The 18,601-nt window shown below is 45.5% G+C and overlaps 1 protein-coding gene across 1 annotated transcript in view; it reads right to left on the reverse strand.

Moving 5' to 3' along the window:
• The window catches only part of GXYLT1 (glucoside xylosyltransferase 1), a 73,867-nt gene that overhangs the window by 9,388 nt on the left and 45,878 nt on the right, over positions 1 to 18,601 (reverse strand). Inside the window, exons 4-5 of the mRNA XM_024201100.3 lie at positions 11,065 to 11,190; positions 10,328 to 10,579 (exon numbers count right to left, since the gene is read on the reverse strand). Coding sequence (XP_024056868.1) covers positions 10,328 to 10,579; positions 11,065 to 11,190 — 378 coding nt within the window. The remainder of the gene's footprint in view (positions 1 to 10,327; positions 10,580 to 11,064; positions 11,191 to 18,601) is intronic.

Below are 18,601 nucleotides of genomic sequence, written 5' to 3' on the forward strand. Positions count from 1 at the left end.
ATCAGCAACGTAACAACGAAACAACATTAACAGGAACGACTTTAAGTGAGGAGTTACTGTATCTTCTTTAAGATCACTTCTAATTTGAAAAGTTAGATACTATTTAATATAGTTGAATTCTGCTAATATTGGAAGTGTGAGTGTGTGATACAAAGTCAAAATAAATTAACATACATGTTTCACAGTTACATCACACATTTGCACAAACAATGCAGTACAAAAAGCTTTAAAAACCTAATAGATTTACATTGTTATTTGTTTGTATTGCAACAGTAATCTTCAGCATTTATAGTACAATCCTGTTTACTCAAGTGGCCTAATATCCAAAACTTCTGGGTAATGGGCATTCAGATAAATGGAAGTGTTAATTTGAGCAGCAGTTTCACTGACAGAAATATGGGGAACCAAGGGAGTAATGCTGATGTTTACTTAATACTTTGTACTTTTAGCAAATGTATTAACACACCAACATTGTATTACAATTAGGTCCACAGTGGTTTTAATACAATTTTGGTGTTTCAGTAAACATTAATTTTTGTTACGCTGTATTAAAGTACAAAATATTAAGCATTAAAAGTACAAAGCTGTTGATAGCACTAAGAGGCTAGTTGAGAAGTTATTAGCAGATGATTAACTAACACAGGGTTACCTGGGGGAAACTGTGGATTTCAATAACTATGATTTTCTTGTAAAGGGAATTTGGATTACTGGAATTATACCATATACAGGCTATTAAGGAATTTAGGGTCTATATGAAAAGGATAGACTAACAAGTCTGGGAGCGTTCCAGTTCACTGCAAAAAGAACAGAAAGCCTTCTTTTTTCACCAACAGTCTCTCTAATCTTAACAGACGGGATTTAAGTAGTACTGCCCAACCAACACATGAAGAAGGGTGGTGAGGATGAAGAGAAAAGGAAAGAAAGGTTATTTACTGGTAACTGTAGTTCTTGGAGGCCATGTCTACACTACAAAAGTACGTCAACCAAATTTACATCAGCATACAGCCACCAGAGTTATTAAATTGCTTGTTTTTGCACACTTGGCTCCTTTAGTTGGTTGTGCGCATCCTCACCAGGAGCACTTGTATTGATTGACTTGTCAGCATGGGGCATTGTGGGAGTTCCTGAAAGCCATTAACAGTCAACATAAGCAACGCAGTGTATACACTGACACTGCATTGACCTAGTTACATTGACTGTGACTGAGGAAGGTGGTGCTACTAAATCGGCGTAAAGAGGCACTTACATTGGTGGGAGGGGGCAAAAAAAACCAGTTACCTACCTTTTCGTAACTGTTGTTCTTCGAGATGTGTTGTTCACGTCCATTACACATTAGGTGTGTGCGCGCTGCGTGCACGGACGTTGGAAACTTTTCCCTTTAGCGGCTCCCGTCGGGCTGGCAGGGGAGCCCCGCACGAGTGGCGCCTCATGCTGGTGCATATATACCCCTGCCGACCCGACCCCCCTTCGGTTCCTTCTTGCCGGAGACTCCGACAGAGGGGAAGGAGGGTGGGAAGTGTAATGGATGTGAACAACACATCTCGAAGAACAGTTACGAAAAGGTAGGTAACCGTTTTTTCTTCTTCGAGTGATTGTTCACATCCATTACACATTAGGTGACTCACAAGCTTACCATAGGAGGAGGGTAGGAGTCATGGAACAATTGATTGAAGCACAGCCCTGCCGACCGCCGCGTCCTCTCTGGCCTGTTGATGGACTGCGTAGTGGGCTGTGAATGTGTGCACCGACGACCAGGTGGCTGCTTTACAGATCTCCTGGAGTGGAACCTGCGCCAGGAAAGCTGCTGAGGACGCTTGAGCCCTAGTTGAGTGAGCCGTGATCGCCGGGGCCGGCACCTTGGCGAGCTCATAGCACGTGCGGATGCAATCCCCGTCTCGGCGCAGCAGATATCGTCATGGATCGTGGAGTCCTTTCATTCTCTCCGCAATGGCGACGAACAACTGTGTCGACTTGCGGAAAGGTCTAGTTCGCTCCAGATAGAATGCCAGGGCCCTACGGACATCCAGAGTATGTAGGCTACGGTGACTCGGGTCCATGTGTGGTCTGGGAAAGAACACTGGCAAACAAATGTCCTGTCCCATATGAAATTGCGAGACTACTTTAGGGAGGAATTTAGGGTGTGGCCTGTCCTTATAAAAAACTGTATAAGGGGGCTGCGAGGTGAGGACCCTCAACTCGGACACCCTCCTTGTGGACATAATGGCCACCAAAAACACCACCTTCCAAGAGAGCTGAGTGAAAGAGCAAGAGGCCAGGGGCTTGAAAGGAGGTCCCGTGAGCTTGGTCAGGACCAGGTTAAGGTTTCAGGAAGGGACCAGTGGGCGTGAGTAGGGAAACACCCTCTCCAGTCCCTTGAGGAACCGGGCTACCATGGGGTTGGAAAACACAGAATACCCCAATTCCCCCGGGTGGAATGCTGAAATGGCAGCCAGATGCACTCTAATTGAGAAGGGGGCGAGACCTTGATGTTTAAAGGTGCAGCAGATATTCCAGGATAACTGGAACGGAGGCCTGAAGTGGCTGTATATGCTTTGGTTCACACCAGCAGGAGAACCTCTTCCACTTAGCGAGGTATGTCGCTCTAGTGGAAGGTTTCCTACTGCCGAGGAGAATTTGTCGCACCTGAAGAGAGCACTGGGTCTCCATAGCGTTCAACCACAGAGTTTCCATGCCATGAGAGGCAGAGACTGCAGGTTTGGGTGGAGCAGGAGCCCGCAGTCCTGAGTGATGAGATCTTCGTACAGGGGCAGGGCAATTGGGTCGGCCACTGACAGCTCCAGAAAAGTCGTAAACCAATGCTGGCGGGGCCAAGCTGGGGCGATGAGAATCAGTACCGCCTTGTCTCTGTGAACTTTGAAGAGAACTCTGTGGATGAGCGGGAGCGGTGGAAAGGCATACTTCAGGCTCCCACTCCAAGGGATCGTGAAGGCATCTGCGACCGAGCCCAGACTGTGGTTTTGGAAAGAGCAAAACTGCGGGCATTGACTGTTGTCCCTGGTGGCAAAGAGGTCCATTTGGGGAAATCCCCACTTCTGGAAGATCGATTGCAAGACATCCAGTCTCATTGACCATTCATGCATGCGGTACGACCTGCTGAGGCGGTCCGCCAGCTCGTTCTGCTCCCCTGGGAGGTATGATGCTACGAGGTATACTGAGCGGGCTATACAAAAGTCCCATAGGAGAAGGGCCTCTTGGCAGAGGGGAGAGGATCAGGCTCCGCCCTGCTTGTTTATGTAGAACATGGCGGTAGTGTTGTCTGTCAGAACTGTCACACTGTGACCTTCTAAAGCAGCATGAAAGGTTTGGCAGGCTAGGCGAACTGCCCTGAGCTCCTTCACTTTGATGTGGAGCAACATTTCGTCTTTGGACCACAAGCCTTGTGTCCGTAGGTCCCCCAAGTGCACTCCCCAGCAGAAGTCTGACGCGTCTGTTACCAGCATCAGCGTGGGTTGCGGTGTGGTGAAGGAGATCCCTTCGCAAACTACCTGCTGGTTGAGCCACCCGCGCAGGGAGTCCAATACCTGGGCAGGGATTGTCACTACAAGGTCTAAGGGGTCTCTGCCTGGGCGATACGACCAGACTAGCCACAATTGCAAAGTCCTGAGCCGCAGTCGAGTGCGTTTGACTACATGGGTGCACGCCGCCATGTGTCCTAGGAGCTGCAGGCAGCATCTGGCAGTGGTTGTGGGGAACCTCAGCATTGAGTCTATGGCACGCTGGATGGCCAGTAATCTGGATTATGGAATAATAGTGCCTAGGGAGAACATGCGGAAGCGGACCTTGACTAAGAATTCGTTGAGCCCACGCAGGTCTAAAATGGGTCGAAGACCCCCCTTTGCTTTGGGGGGGGTTACTTATAAGAAAGTAACGGGAGTAAAACCCCTTCCCCCTTAGATCCCGAGGGACCTCTTCCACTGCCCCCACCTCGAGGAGCATCTGTATCTCCTGCATAAGGAGTTGCTCATGAGAGGGGTCCCTGAAGAGGAACGGGGAAGGGGGGTAGGAGGGAGGGAAGAAGGAGAACTGAAGCATGTATTCCCACTTGTACCGTGAGTAAGACTCAACGGTCCAATGTTATACGGGACCACGCACGGTAGAAGTGGGGCAAGCGGTTCAGGAAACATAGGGAACGATCTGGTAACTGGCTTGGTACGCTGTCCTTGAGCGCACCTTCAAAACCCTTGCTTGTTGACGGCTTGCGGCTTGCCCTGGCCCTGGCCCTGGCCTTGGCTAGGCGTGTTGTTCCGCCTGCGCCTGTTGTCTCTGCCTCTCCTACAATACGGCTCCTGCCTAGGGCGGGGCTGGTATTGTCTTTGCTGAGGCGACTGGGGCTTGAAAGGCTTCATCTGCGTCACCGGGGTGTGCATTCCCAACTACTTGAGGGTCGCCTGGGAGTCTTTGAGGCTATGCAGCCTGGCATCCGTTTGGTCCGAAAAGAGACCAGACCCTTCGAAGGAGGTCCTGAAGGGTATTCTGGACCTCTGGCGGAAGGCCTGAAGCCACACCGAGCGCCTCATCACCACTCCTGAGGCGATTGTTCTGTCTGCTGCATCTGCCGAGTCGAGAGAGGCCTGCAGAGTGGTCTTGGCTACTGCCTTTCCCTCATCCACGAGGGCCGCAAACTCAGGCTCAGAGCGCTGGGGAAAGGAGTCTTTAAATTTGGAAACTGCCGTCCAGGAATTAAAATTGTGTCTGTTCACGATCGCCTGCTGGTTCGCGATCCTCAAATGGAGGCCCCCAGAGGAATAGACCTTCCTGCCCAATAGGTCTAGACGTTTAGCCTCCTTGGCCTTAGGAGCCGGGGCTTGCTGACCATGTCGTTCCCGTTCATTGACCACTGAGACGACCAGCGAACAGGGGGCCGGGTGACAACAGAGGAAGTCGTATCCCTTAGAAGGGGCAAAGTACTTCCGCTCTACGCCCTTTGCTGTTGGCGCGCTAGAGGCCGGGATTTGGCAGACCGTCTTGTAGTTGGACTGGATTGTCTTTATGAGCGGGAGCGCAATTCTGGAGGGGCCCTCGGGGCTTAAGATGTCCACCATAGGATCCTCCTGCTCTAATGCTTCCTCCGCCTGCAGGCCCAAGCTCTGGGCTACCCTGCGGAGCAGCTCCTGATGCACTCTGTGGTCAATCGGAGGAGGCCCCGACACCGCGGTGCCCGCCACGGCTTCATCTGGGGATGACGAAGAGGTGAGGGCCTTCTGCATCTCGTCTTCCAGCCCTTCTTGTCCCTCCTCGCATGCTGGGGGCTCCTCCGGGTCCTGCCTGACTGACTGCCTCCAGGACGGCACCGGGCTCGGTGCGGCTTCCGTTCTCCTGTGTTCCGAAGGAGCGTCTGGTGGCCTGGATACCGTGGCATCCTTGGGCGCAGAGGGGTGCCTGTGCGGGGACCGGGACCGATGCACCGAATAGCCGGATCTCGAGGCTCTGGAGGAGGTCCCCTGCTGTTGGTGATAGGCCCATGGTGTCCAAAAGGGCCACTGCCCTGGCGGGCCCCATTGGGGATGCCATGGGGCTTGGGGCTCCCTGCTCGCCGGTGCCCTGAGAGCATAGCTGGAGCGCCCTGAGTCCACCTCGGATTCCAGGGACGCCGACCTGGAAGGCCAAGGCGGTGCCATAGAACGGTGCCGCTGGGGGGGCTGGAGAACAGCTCCTCGCCGACTGGGACCGGGATCATTGGCTTCTGCTCAGGCTTGGAGACTGATCTTGTGTCGTCTCAATGCCAGCCCGGCTGTATGCTGGCTGGGATCCAGTGCCCTCGAGTCCTGCTGGGAATGGGGCAACTGGGAATTCGCAGAGGCTGAGCTCGACCGGGACCGACGCTGGGAGCGGTGCCGGGATGGTGACCTCGATCGGTGCACCACTGCCAGCTTGCCTCTTGACGGCACTCTAGGAGATGGTGCCGGAGGCTTCTCTTTGGCAGGGAGGGGGCTTGCTGCCAACAACTGGATGAGGTCCTTTGCCGCCTCAAAGGTGTCTGGTGTGGAGGGCTGTTCTAGGAGCTCCTCCAGCCCTTCCTCCGCACTCACGGCGCTTAGCCCGGGGCTCAATGGGCTCTTCGGCGCCGGAGCCGGAGCATGTCCTGGGGCAGCGCTGCCCTTTTGAGCGCTTGTTTGCTTGGGCGGTGCCGGCGTCTTATGCAGGGAGCGCCCTCGGCTTGTAGGCTGGCCCTTTGACCGTGCTGGTGAGGTCAAACGGTGCCGGGGTTTTTCTTGTTGCCTCAGTGCGGCATGCTTGCAGTGCCCCACCAGTGCCAGATTGCGAACTGACGCCAGGGCACTCCGCACCGAGGACGTCGGTGCCGAGGCCGAAAGTTGCAGTGTGGCCTCCATGAGTAGACGCTTGAGGCGAAAGTCTTTCTTTCTTAGTCCTTGGCTTAAAAGCCTTACAGATCTTGCAGCATTCTGTCTGATGCGATTCCCCCAGGCAACGGAGACACGAGTCGTGGGGGTTGCTAATCGGCATAGGCTTGCGGCACATGGCACAAGCCTTAAAGCCTTGGGCCTGTGGCATGCCCCGCAGCCCAGGGCTGGTGCTGGAGACAACTTCCAACACCTAAAATAAAGAAAGCTTAACTATCTACTATGAAGAAGTGCTAACTACTAACTACTGATAACTATTAACTTGCTGATAACTATGCTAAGGGACACTCGCAAGCGAGAGATAAAAAGCTGTTCCAATGCCGCCACGGATGGTAAGAAGGAACTGAAGGGGGGTCGGGTCGGCAGGGGTATATATGCACCAGCATGAGGCGCCACTCTGGCGAGGCTCCCCTGCCAGCCCGACGGGAGCCGCTAAGGGAAAAAGTTTCCGACGTCCGTGCACATGGCGCGCGCACCTTATGTGTAATGGACGTGAACAATCACTCGAAGAAGAATCATAATGTATCTTATACACGATAAGTCACATGAGGTATCATTGAAAAGGTTATGATTTACTGAATACGGTTATCCTATTTGTATGCATGTATCATTTTTGTATATGAAGTTAGGAATATTGATTCTATATCTGTATTACAAATGTGTTTACACCTGGGGAATGCCCACTAGGCAAAATGCGCTAGATGGCTGGCTGGGAAGGACCCATTCAGGTTAAAGGGCCATTAGGAGAAAAAAATATGCCTTTGAAGTTCATCTCCCACTGGGGGGGGGGGATGGGGCTTCCTGAGGATTCTACAAACAGCCTCTGACTCATGGCTGCTATGACACTACAGGCACATGTGACCAGGTCACCTGGTGCTGGACTCCATCTTGAGATACCAGTGTTTTTCCACTGACTGACATGGGAACCAAGCTTTGAAACAAAGGGTTTCCGCCATATGCAAAAGCTATTTAAGGCAGGACAGTGACATTATCCTGGTTCTTCACTGACTCCCCACCCAAAGAGACTCTTGGAAAACATCTAAGGAACAGAGAAAGACTGAACTGGGAGAAGTGCTGGATCCAGGGCTAAACGGATTTTTAGCCTGTGAATGAAACACCTGGGGATTCCAAGCTGTAAGTTAGTGCAGCTTGCCCATTAAGAATCTGCTGCCTGCTTGGATCAGCTAGAGTGAGAATTTGCTATTCATATCCAATCTCTTTAGTATATTAAGCTTAATTTGTGTGTTTTGTTTATTTGCTAGGTAGTCTGCTTTGATTTGTTTGCAATTCCTTATAATCACTTAAAATCTATCTTTTGTAGTTAATAAACTTGTTTTTGTTTGTCTAAAACCAGTGTGTGTGGAAATCATAAAGCAGAAAGCTGGTGTGTGTGTAAGTGTGTGTGTGTGTGTGTGTGTGTGTGTATTTGATTATCTTAGCTGTACAGTTTTCTGTGCAACGCAAGACAGTATAACTGAGTTTACACTTCAGAGGAGGGTATGTGCCTTTGGAACTGGGAAGTGCCCTAGCTGTGCCTTCCTATGCAGGGGCTGGTTAAAGAACCTGTGTGCATGTAACTGCAGCTGGGTGTTTCCCTACCTGTATGTGTGCTGGTAGAAGTGCAGGCTGGACCCTGGGAGGGCTTGGCAGGCTGGTCACAGCAGTACAATGTAAAGGGAGCCCAGGCTGGTGGGTCGGGGGGCTCAGTGGTACCCCAGTTCCAGGTGGCACCCCAGGGGTAACCCATCACAACCCCCTCTTACTTATTTGATTTGAACTCCCCAACAGGGGGAAAGCCTTGGACTAAACTGACTCAGGGAGAAAGGGGGGAGACAAGAGGAAGTGGCCCAGGGAGGACAGCCTTAAGCAGCCTCAGTTGCCAGACCCAAAGGGCCTTGGGTCAGAGCCCAGTGGAGTGGGAGGGCCCAGGCTCCCCTCCCCACAATCCCACTGCTAGTCACGGATTGCGGCCTTGACCACTAGGCCATGCTTCCCAACCAAACCCCAAGTGAGGACCAGTACAGCCCATGACATTTAGATGTGTAATATTATATTGCATATGGATAGCTATACTTCTGGGCCCTGAAGCCTCACAGTATCAGAATTCCCACTGATGATTTTGAAAAATTTGTTTTGGCCATTTACTTGGCTAATACCAGCAAAACAGAACTGGCCTCCTCAAACTCTCCTCCATCTTTTTCCATCTCAGGAGTCTTCCCTCCTCATTGCAATTAACGTTTCAACTGCTACATGTCCTTCCCTGGCCCCCCCATTTTGCATCTGGCAAACTCACAAATGCACTCTTCATTTAACAGAAGACATATCCTCACTCTCTTCCTTGCTGATTAAGCAGTTAGGTGTTTTAAAGGGAGATGTGACAATGGCCAACAGTGAATATGCAAACCAAATTTTAGATTGCAGTTTAAAAGGATATTTGAATGGTTGAAATCTAATAAAACAGATTAACTTTTTGGTAACTATTGAAGAAAAATGTCAGAGTTCCAATTTGGGATTTTTCATGCACTTAGCTGTCCTTCATGGACAAGGATACAAAATTTCAATGCTCAAGAAATGTACACATAAATAAATCATCTGTATTAGGCATCTATATTAAGTTTGACTTGAGCATCTATGAGAGTTTTGCTTGAATAAGGACTTCAAGATTTGGCTTTCTGTTCCTACTTAGTAAGGAGAATATTAAAATCAGAATATGCTTTCATTTGTAGCACTTGATATAGAGCTTTTAATCTGAAAGCTTCAGAGCACTTTATAAAGGTGGGTAAGAATTCTCTCTACGTGATTATTGTCAGACAGAGTGGCTAGTTTAGGTACTGAAAGACTAAGCGACTTGCCCATGGTAACACTGCACTTTAATGGCAAAATTAAAAACTTCATCTCCAGCCCCACGTTCTAGTCCGTAGGCAACAAAATAACTTGAAAAACATATTAAAAAAATTGTACATCACCAGTATTTTTAACTCTTTGATAACTTAGGGCTAGCAGAATGGACTTCCCCTTGCCCCACCCTCCCCCTTAAAATAAAGTGAAACAAAATTCTGGGACAAAGAATGTCCACCAGAAATTAACAACTGGGCTGAAGTTATAATTTATTGTAAAAAATTGTTTTCAGGACAAGTGCCCTCTCTTCAACTGTAACTACATATGGCACCACTTCTGTAATACTGCTTTTCAAGCATATAATATCACTGATTTGGAAGTTTTCAGCTATAGTATACTTTGCTTTAATAAAAAATTCAATTTCTGTAGTGATACAACTGGTTACAATACAAAAGCAAAGTTGAAAAGAGAAATAAGTCATTGTAATGATTTAGATGTTGATGAAACAACTCAAATCACCATTACTTAATTTAACTGAATGATCTTTTGAAAGTAAAGATTAAAATTAAGAAATAATGTAGCATATGGCACTAAAGGAGTCACAATGTCCTAATAAGTAATCCAGTAGCACCACCTCCTGGTCATATTACCATGCACACATACTCAAAGGCTGAAAACATTCTACTTGCTGTTAATTTTGCCATATACAACAAAAATTGCATAAATCATTTTCTCAAAGAGATATAAGTATATTGAGAAATAAAGGTAAATTAAAATATCTGCTGACAAATATAACTTGCTGCAAAAGACTGGGAATTATTAACAAGCAAACATTTTGCCAGAATTCAGGAAACTGAGCAAACCAGTTTTTAGTAAAAGTCACAAATTCAGTTTTTTTAAAACATCCCTGCAACTAAATGTGAACTTGTGCGCTTCTTAAATAAAACGTATTTTTATGCAATATTCTGATCCCAGAACAAGAGAAAAATGTACTGGAAAAGAGCATTATTTTTCAAAATTGATGTTCATTATTTGAAACTATTTTTCTTCACAATTTGAATGAAAAAAGGTGAATGCTGACAAATCAACCAAAGCAGCATACGTACCTTGAAATACTTTCTTCTTATACGTGTCATATTCATTAGCATTACTCCAGAATTTATTCCAGTTATTCCATAATATGGGTGTCTAGCAAAGCGATTATACCATCCAATACGAGGTTCCTCATGTTCTGGTGCCATTGCAGCAATTTGTGTGGAATTAAATTTTTTCAGAAAAGACCAAATATCATCAACAGGTCTCAAAAACAGGATGTCAGTATCAACATACAGTAACGAATCCACATCTTTGAGGATTAACTGTGAAGAAAAAGTTAAAATCAAACTGTAGGTGATCCATGAAGTAACTGTTTTACTTTTTTATAGCTTACTTTGACAAAAAAAGTTATTTGGAAACCATTCACTTCCATGCACCCCTTGCCCTTACAGAGTAGTTTAGTTTATATATTTTCATGAGCCAATGAATTCACTTCAGACAGATAGTTTACAAATGTACAAATTCTTTTATTACCCATAATAAGAACAGAAAGAAACTTAAACCTCATGTAGAACAGTTTAAGACATTGGTGTACCATGCAATTGAAAATGCAACTTTTTTTCTTTAGCATATTGCTACTAAGGGGGAAAAAATGGGAGTAAGTGTTTTTGTAAAATGTGACAAAAATTATTTTTAGTGGAAACAGTTCCCTGCACAATTTCAGCCAAAAGTTAAATTCAAAAACAATTCTTGATGAATTAATAGAAAACCTGTAAACACTGTACTATTATGAAATAAGCTAACTTACTGGCAAGAATAGCCTTTGTGAAGCACAGGGTTTAAACAGTTTCTTCCATTCTGCTGCACTCTCAGTCGGAAATGTTATTGGGTATACGGTATAATTAAATTTTCCTTGATATGGCAAACCATTGAGCTAGGTAAAGAAAGGACACAAAACTTTTTAAGCTTAATTTTATCAGAGAATAACATAGGAAGAACTGATCAATTAGATTGATAATTTAATTGAAGACATGCAGAAGTATGTATTGATCTAATTGATTTTATTAATCTTCTCCTCCCTCCCCAAAACTGGAAACATTTTTTTAAATACAAAAATCAGCTACAATATTGTTCAAGTATGCTTAATGTCAAGCAAAAAGTGATTCAGCAAAGGTCTTTAAAATGAGAGCAAATCAAAGATGGGATACAAAAGTAAAGGAGACCGTAAACACGTTAAGCAAACTGCTGATTTTGTAGGGGGAGGTCATTAAAATTAAAAACAAAACTGGTATGTAAATAGAGTCACATAGGTCTCAAGTAACCTTGGTAATTTAAAGTATTCACTTTTTAATGCAAAAATAACCAAACCCACCATAACTATGCATCAATGAACCCAATTCCTGCCTTAGATTATCGATCTGGTCATAATTTTCTATTCAGCAGCTGGAGTTTGCCAAGAAGAGACATAACCCAATTGATTATTTTCACCACTACTGTCATTCCAATCTGCAAAGACACTACCATGCAGACAGCTGGTGGGAGTGCCTGGTCAGAAGGAACAGGTCCAGATTTTCTCCTGAAGACAAACTATTCCTTGGCTGTTTTGAAAGAAGCTCTCAGCTGGATGATGTTCTGAGCAGGAAGCTGGTTTGGATTTAAAATGAACTCACATTGGCAGAACTGGGTCACTACAGTTTATGCAGTGAAGAAGAGGTTACTCACTTTGTGCAGTAACTGCAGTTGAGATGTGTCCCCCTACGGGTGCTCCACTTCATGTGCACATGCAACTATGATTGAAGAGAGTTATGGGTAGCAATAACCATTCGGCCTGTGCATGTGCTCCAGACACTCTCATGCCCTTTACCGAGGACATAAAGGCTGCACAGATGAACCTCCCTCAGTTCCTTCTGTACCTAAACTCCCATGAGACGAAACTCAAAGCAGAGTAGAAGGAATTTAGGGATAGAGGAGCAACCATAGGAGGACACATCTTGAAGAACTCTGGTTACTGCACAAGGTGCATAACCTCTTCTTCTTCAAGTAGCATTGCTATGGGTGCTCCACTTCAGGTGACTTGCAAGCAGTATCCCCAGAGGGAGGAGGGAGCTTCAGAATTAGATCCAACATGGAAGACAGGACATCATTTTCAACTGCAACATCTGATCTGGAAGCGTGAACCAACACATAGTGTTTGGAGAAAAATATGTATTGAGGTCTAGGGTTGCAGTTTTGCAAATTTCAACAACTGGAAACATTTTTCAATAATGCCATAGAAGTAGATTGGAACCTTGTAGAATGGAGTAGTACTCTAGGAGGAGTTTGAATGTTGGCAGCCTCATAACAAGAGATAGTACACCCAGAGATCCACTTTGAGAGTCTTTGAGTGAAGACTGTGTATCCTTTTGATATGCCTTCAAATAAAAAAGTCTGGGAGACTTTCTAAATGGTTTGGTTCTGTCCTGAGAGGATGACAGCACCTTTCTGACATCTAAGGTATGTAGTGCAGCGTCCTCCCTGTTCTGGTGTGGCTTTAGGGAGAAAAAAAACAAAACAGAAAATGAATAACCAGGTTAATATTGAATTCAAAAGATACTTTAGGTAGAAATTTAGGGTGTGGGTCAAAATGAACTTTTCCCTAAAAAATATTTTAAAGGGAGGATCAGCCATTAAAGTCCCCATTTATCTGATACTTCAGGCAGAGATGGTGGCCACCAAGAAAGCCATCTTCACAGACAAGTGAAGTAGAGAACAAGTAATCAATGGTTGAAAAGAAGGCTTCATAAGGTAATTAAAGACGAGATTTAAATCTAATAGAGGAGTGGGCTGTCAAATCTGTGGAAAAAGATTAATCAACCACTTGATGAATCTTGCTGTTGTGGAGTGGGTAAACATTCAGAATCCCTCTACCTGTGAATAAAAGGCTGTGATAGCTGCCAACTGAACCCTGATGGAACACATGGAAAGACCTGACTTTTTTTTAATTCCAACATACAAATTGAGATTAGCAGAGAGGGAAAGCGAAAAGGCAAAAACTGTTGCCAAACACACTGGTGGTGAAATCTCATCAATTTTTGAAGGTAAACGTTTTGCATTCTGTTTAACACCACATGTACTTCTGCCAAACAGGAAGTTTCTATCTCTGAGAGCCATTGAGGAGCCAAACTCCTAGTCAAAGAACCAGGCTAAAAGTCTTCACATAGGACAGGAAGCAAGGTGGATCAATTAAAGGTACTAGACTTGTCTCTGCCAGTTCACTACAACTAAAATGACACTGGCTTTTTCTTATTTGCTCTTGTTCAACGTGCTCAAGATCAATGGTGTCAGAGGGTATGCACAGAGAAGACCCTTCATCTAAGGAGTGAGGAAGGCATGCCCTAGGGAATGAGGACCCAGTCTTCCTCTCAAACAGAATTTTATGCACTTCCTGTTGGCAATGGTGGCAGAGAGCACCACTTGTGGAAAGCTCCAGATTAGAAAAAATGTTCTGAGAATCCACAAGTCTAGCTCACATTCATAATCTTGGAAGAAGTGCCTGGTGACATCATCAGCCATGGTGCTTTGTATGCCTGAAAGGTAAGAGGCTGAGATGACTATGTGACTGGCTATGCACCAGTTTCATAGCTTCATTGCTTCAGCACAAAGAGAGGAAGATCTCACCCCACCCTGACAATTGATGTAGAGCATGCAGGCTACGTTGTCTATCATAACTTTGCCGGATTTTCCTGACTAATGGAAGGAAGCAGATGCAGGTGTTTCTGACTGCTTTCCATTCCAGAAGGTTGATGTGTAGACCATTTGCCCTTAATGGTGTGTCCCTCTTCCCACAAGAGATGAATTCAACATTATAGTGATGGTAGGAGTAGGTTGAGTGAAAGGGACTTCTGCATAGATTTTGGAGGGATCCGTCCACCAACTAAGTGAGTACAGTACTCAGCAAGGGACAGACACTAGCTTGTCTAGACTGTGCTTGTTTGGATATAAACTGTTCTGAGCCACGCCTGGAGCATGACATGTTGTATTATGAAAATACAAGCTGTCATATGTCCTATGCCATAGGACGTATGCCATACGTCCTAGCAGTTGAAGACAACTTCTTGCTAACATCTAGCTGCTTATTTGAACATTGGAAATTAGGTTTGCTAGGAGATGCAAATCTGTCCACAGGAAGATAAGCTCTGATTGTTACGGCATCCAGAGAATCCCCTATGAAGTCTACCAAAGTGCACTTTTCGATATTGAGTTGAAGTCCTAACCTGTGGAATGGGGACGTTGCTGCCAGTACTGCAGAGAGAACTTTGTCACATGACCAGGGGTTGAGGCAGGGGAAGATGATTATTCAAAGTCAACATAGGTGAGAGGCTACCACTGCCATGGTCTTTGAGAATACATTTGGGGCAGAGGAGAGGCTAAAGGGAAGCACTCTACTCTGGAAACGATCCTGGTCAACCGTAAAACACAGCAATTTCTTGTGAGGGGGATGGACTGTGATGTGAAAATATGTGCCCGGAAGGTTGAGGGCAGTGAACCAATCCTTGGAACACAACGATGGAATTATAGCTGTAAGTGTCACTATCCTGAATTTCTGTGATTTCACAAAGGTGTTTAGGATCTGAACTCTTATATTGGTTCTCATCTCCTGCTCTTTTGGGGACCAGAAAATACTTAGAATATAATCCCTTCCCCCCGTTAGACAGAGTGCAGGTGACCTGGCAGCTACTGCAGCATCCATATCTCCATTTCAAATGGATGTAACCATGCACATTCCTGAAGAAAAGTGTAGATCAGAGAAGAGTGTGAGTTTAAACTGCTGCTGAGTTTAGTTCCTTATGTCTAGATGATCCAGGACCGTGGACCCACTTGAGCAGTAGCCTGAGGGACTTCCTTGTACAGCATGGGCCACAGCAAGTGAAAAACTTCATGTTCCCCAAAGACAATGACAATAGACGTTTCCATCCAACACATTACTGGCGTGAAATCCCCAATGGTGACAAAGTGGAGAGGCCATGGCTTATGTACTCAAAAACCCAGAATGCTGCATACTGTTTTTGTTGCAAACTCTTCCAGTCTAGTGTTCCAGCCACATTGGGTTCTACAGGAACAAAGGACTGGAAAAATCTGGCTTGAAATCTGGCATGCCATGAGAAGGCAGCAAATCACCAGAGAGCATTCCATAGGTGGAAAGAGCTTGAGATGAGACTAAGGTAAAAGGCCACCACAGATGATGGTGTCTCTTTACTGGCAAAATGTTCTGAAAAGGCTCATTGCCATTGTGAGAATGCTTGCTACCCAAAACCCAGAGGGGCACTGTGTGGCACTTCAGATCAGCTGTATGTGCCAAACAATGGAAACTTCCTTAAAACTGTGGAGCTGATGGCTGAGTTTGATGCTGTACTCCAGGAGCATCTAAGAAGAGTCACCACCCAAGAAATGTACACACACCACTACCTTGGAAAAACAATTCAAAATGAGATCATACAGTTACTGGCAACAAAAGTCAAACAGAAGATTGTGGCAGATCTGAAGTCAGCAAGATATTACTCTGTTATTCTGGACTGCACACCTGACATCAGCCATATGGAACAAATGACTTTAATGGTGCATTTTGTAACAACAACAGAACCTAGTGAAAATGTCCCTGCAATGGTGACTGTCAGAGAGCATTTTCTAGAATTTATTGACATTGATGATACTACAGAAGCTGGTATGACAAATGTTCTTCTTAAAAGGCTGGAAGATACGGGAATTGCGATAGCTGACATGAGAGATCAGGGCTACGATAATGGTGCCATCATGAGAGGAAAGAACAGAGGAGTGCAGACACAGATCCGAGAGTTAAACCCTTGAGCTTTTTTGTCCCATGCAGTTCTCTTTCATTGAACTTGGTGGTCAGTGATGCAGCATCAGCTTCCAGTGAGGCTGCTGAATTTTAATGTAATTCAAAGCATCTATGTATTTTTCTCTGGATCAACTCATCGATGGCAAATTTTGAAGCAACATCTGGGAACATCCTCTCTGACACTGAAACCACTGAGTGCCACACGATGGGAAAGTCGAGTGGAGGCGATAAACCCTATCAAACACCAACTTGGGAAGACAGATGATGCCATAGTTGCCATTATGGAGAATAATGCTAGGACAGGAACTGTTCATGGGAGAACAGTGGCAGAGGGAAATGGAATCACCAGATACATACATAACTTCAAATTTCTGTGTGGCTTAGTGTTGTAGCATGACATACAATAAATGTTGTAAGCAAGAGACTCCAAGGTGTTGACCTTGATATATCTGGAGCAATGGAACAACTGGACAAAGCAAAGTCATACCTACAGTCTTACCGGTCAGATGAGGGATTTCAAAACGTTCTGAAGAGTGCACAGAAGTTGGCAGAGGAACTTCACACTGAAGCTATTTTCCCACCCATTCAAGAATACAAGAGTCACCGAAGAAGAAGTCATTTTGAGTACGAGGCACGGGATAATCCCATAAGAGACCCCAAACAACAATTCAAGGTTGAATTCTTTAACCAGCTGCTAGATTGTGCAATACAGTCAGTTGAAGAACGTTTCATGCAGCTCAAGGAACACAGCAATATAGTTGGGATGTTATATGATATTCCAAAACTCCTCACTATACCTGAAGAAGACCTACCCCAGCAATTCAGGGCACTGGAGACAGTGTTGTCACAAGATGACATGCGCGATATTGATGCGAGTGATTTAGGCGATGAACTGAAAGCCCTTTCAAGATACATTTCAGCAGGATCAACTCCAAAGGCTGTTCTGGAATATATGTGCACAAATAAGATGAGCACCCTCTTTTCAAATGCTTTTGTTGCTCTGCACATACTTCTAACTTCCTGTAACAGTTGCCAGTGGAGAACGCAGCTTCTCCAAGCTGAAGTTAATAAAAAAACACATCTACGCTCCACAATGACACAGGAGAGGCTGGTCGGCCTTGCAACCATCTCAATAGAGCATGAGCTGGCCCAGATTGTGGACCTTCAGGAAGCAGTTCAAATCTTTGCAACCAAGAAGGCACGGAAAGCACCACTTTGATTATTCAAACAGATAAAAATGCCAGTGTTTGCTATGCAGACAAGAAAAGTTACATTTGCTGTTCGGGCGTGTGAAAGTTAAGTGTTACTTAAAATTTTTGAACAAGGCATTTTAAGTTGTTAGTTCTCCTTTATTGGGGTAGGTAGCAGAACAGTACCAAGAGAGGAGTAGAACAGGAAGAAGGCAGAATTGAGACTTTTCAAAGTTTTGACCCAAGCGAGGGGGCATGGGGGTGTCATTTGAGCTCCCCGCCTCAGGTACCAAAATGTTGTGGGCCGGGCCCTGGTACCAAGGTATGTCTGGCACTATTTTTTTTGAAGAATTAAAGTCTTGAAGAACTCTTGGTACTAGAGAAGCTTGGAGCCTCAAAGGTACTCCCCCTGGGAACTGAGCTCTCCAGAACAGTCTGTCTCTGAAGTGACCAATTTCTCTTTGAAGGAGGCTCTGTTAGGAGATCTAAACCTCCTCCTCTTTGGAGCCTTCCACGCTCTTCTCCCATGATGATCTGTGACCAGGATTCAGAGGTTGACAGGGCACTAAGGAGATGCCTACACTGCCAAAAAAAAAGACCTGGCAGATGAAGATGCGGAGGGGTTAAGGGAAATAAACTTGGAGGAAATTGGGGAATAGGGAAAAGTGTCTTAGAAAGACCAGTAATTATGTACCACAGACATCTTAAATGGGATTGTGTGTTGCTATGAAAACAGAATAAGTTTAGAAGAACAAACGCTTGCCAGGAGGAAAAGTGTGGGTCCCAGAGGGGAACTGGACTTCGAGTCCAAGACAGTTGAAAATGTATCACTGAAGGAGGGAACCAGAGATTGAATCAGAGACTAATAGGTCAGATGAATGAAACTTGAGCTTGGAGCCACAATGATGATTAGGCTTAGAGAGGAGCCATAAGCAACCCCAGTGAAACAGAGGGTAACCCTTGGCCTGAGGTTGAGGAGACAGCACTGTTGCAAAGAAATAATCTGCCATAGTACCTGTTGTGGATCCCCTCCCACTCTGAGGACACTTTTTACTCATTCTACTAACTTTTACATAAGCTCTGATAGCCATCCTTCAGTAGCCCTACAATGGAAACAGGGAACAGAACCAGTAATAAAAGTTTGAACAGCACTACTGTTTCTGTGCAAAGCTTGTTGAGAAACACTAAAAAGGAAGTCTGTCAGATCACAATAATGCAGTATGCTGCATGACAGTTTTTACAGTTTCTTTCCCCAGTGCTAAAGGCATATCTGGATTAGTACTAGGTTAGGCCTCAGCTGGAGTATTGTGTCCAGTTCT

The sequence above is a fragment of the Terrapene carolina genome, unplaced genomic scaffold (assembly GCF_002925995.2).
Source record: "Terrapene carolina triunguis isolate 2854851 unplaced genomic scaffold, T_m_triunguis-2.0 Scaffold68, whole genome shotgun sequence".
Classification (NCBI taxonomy): Eukaryota; Metazoa; Chordata; order Testudines; family Emydidae; genus Terrapene; species Terrapene triunguis.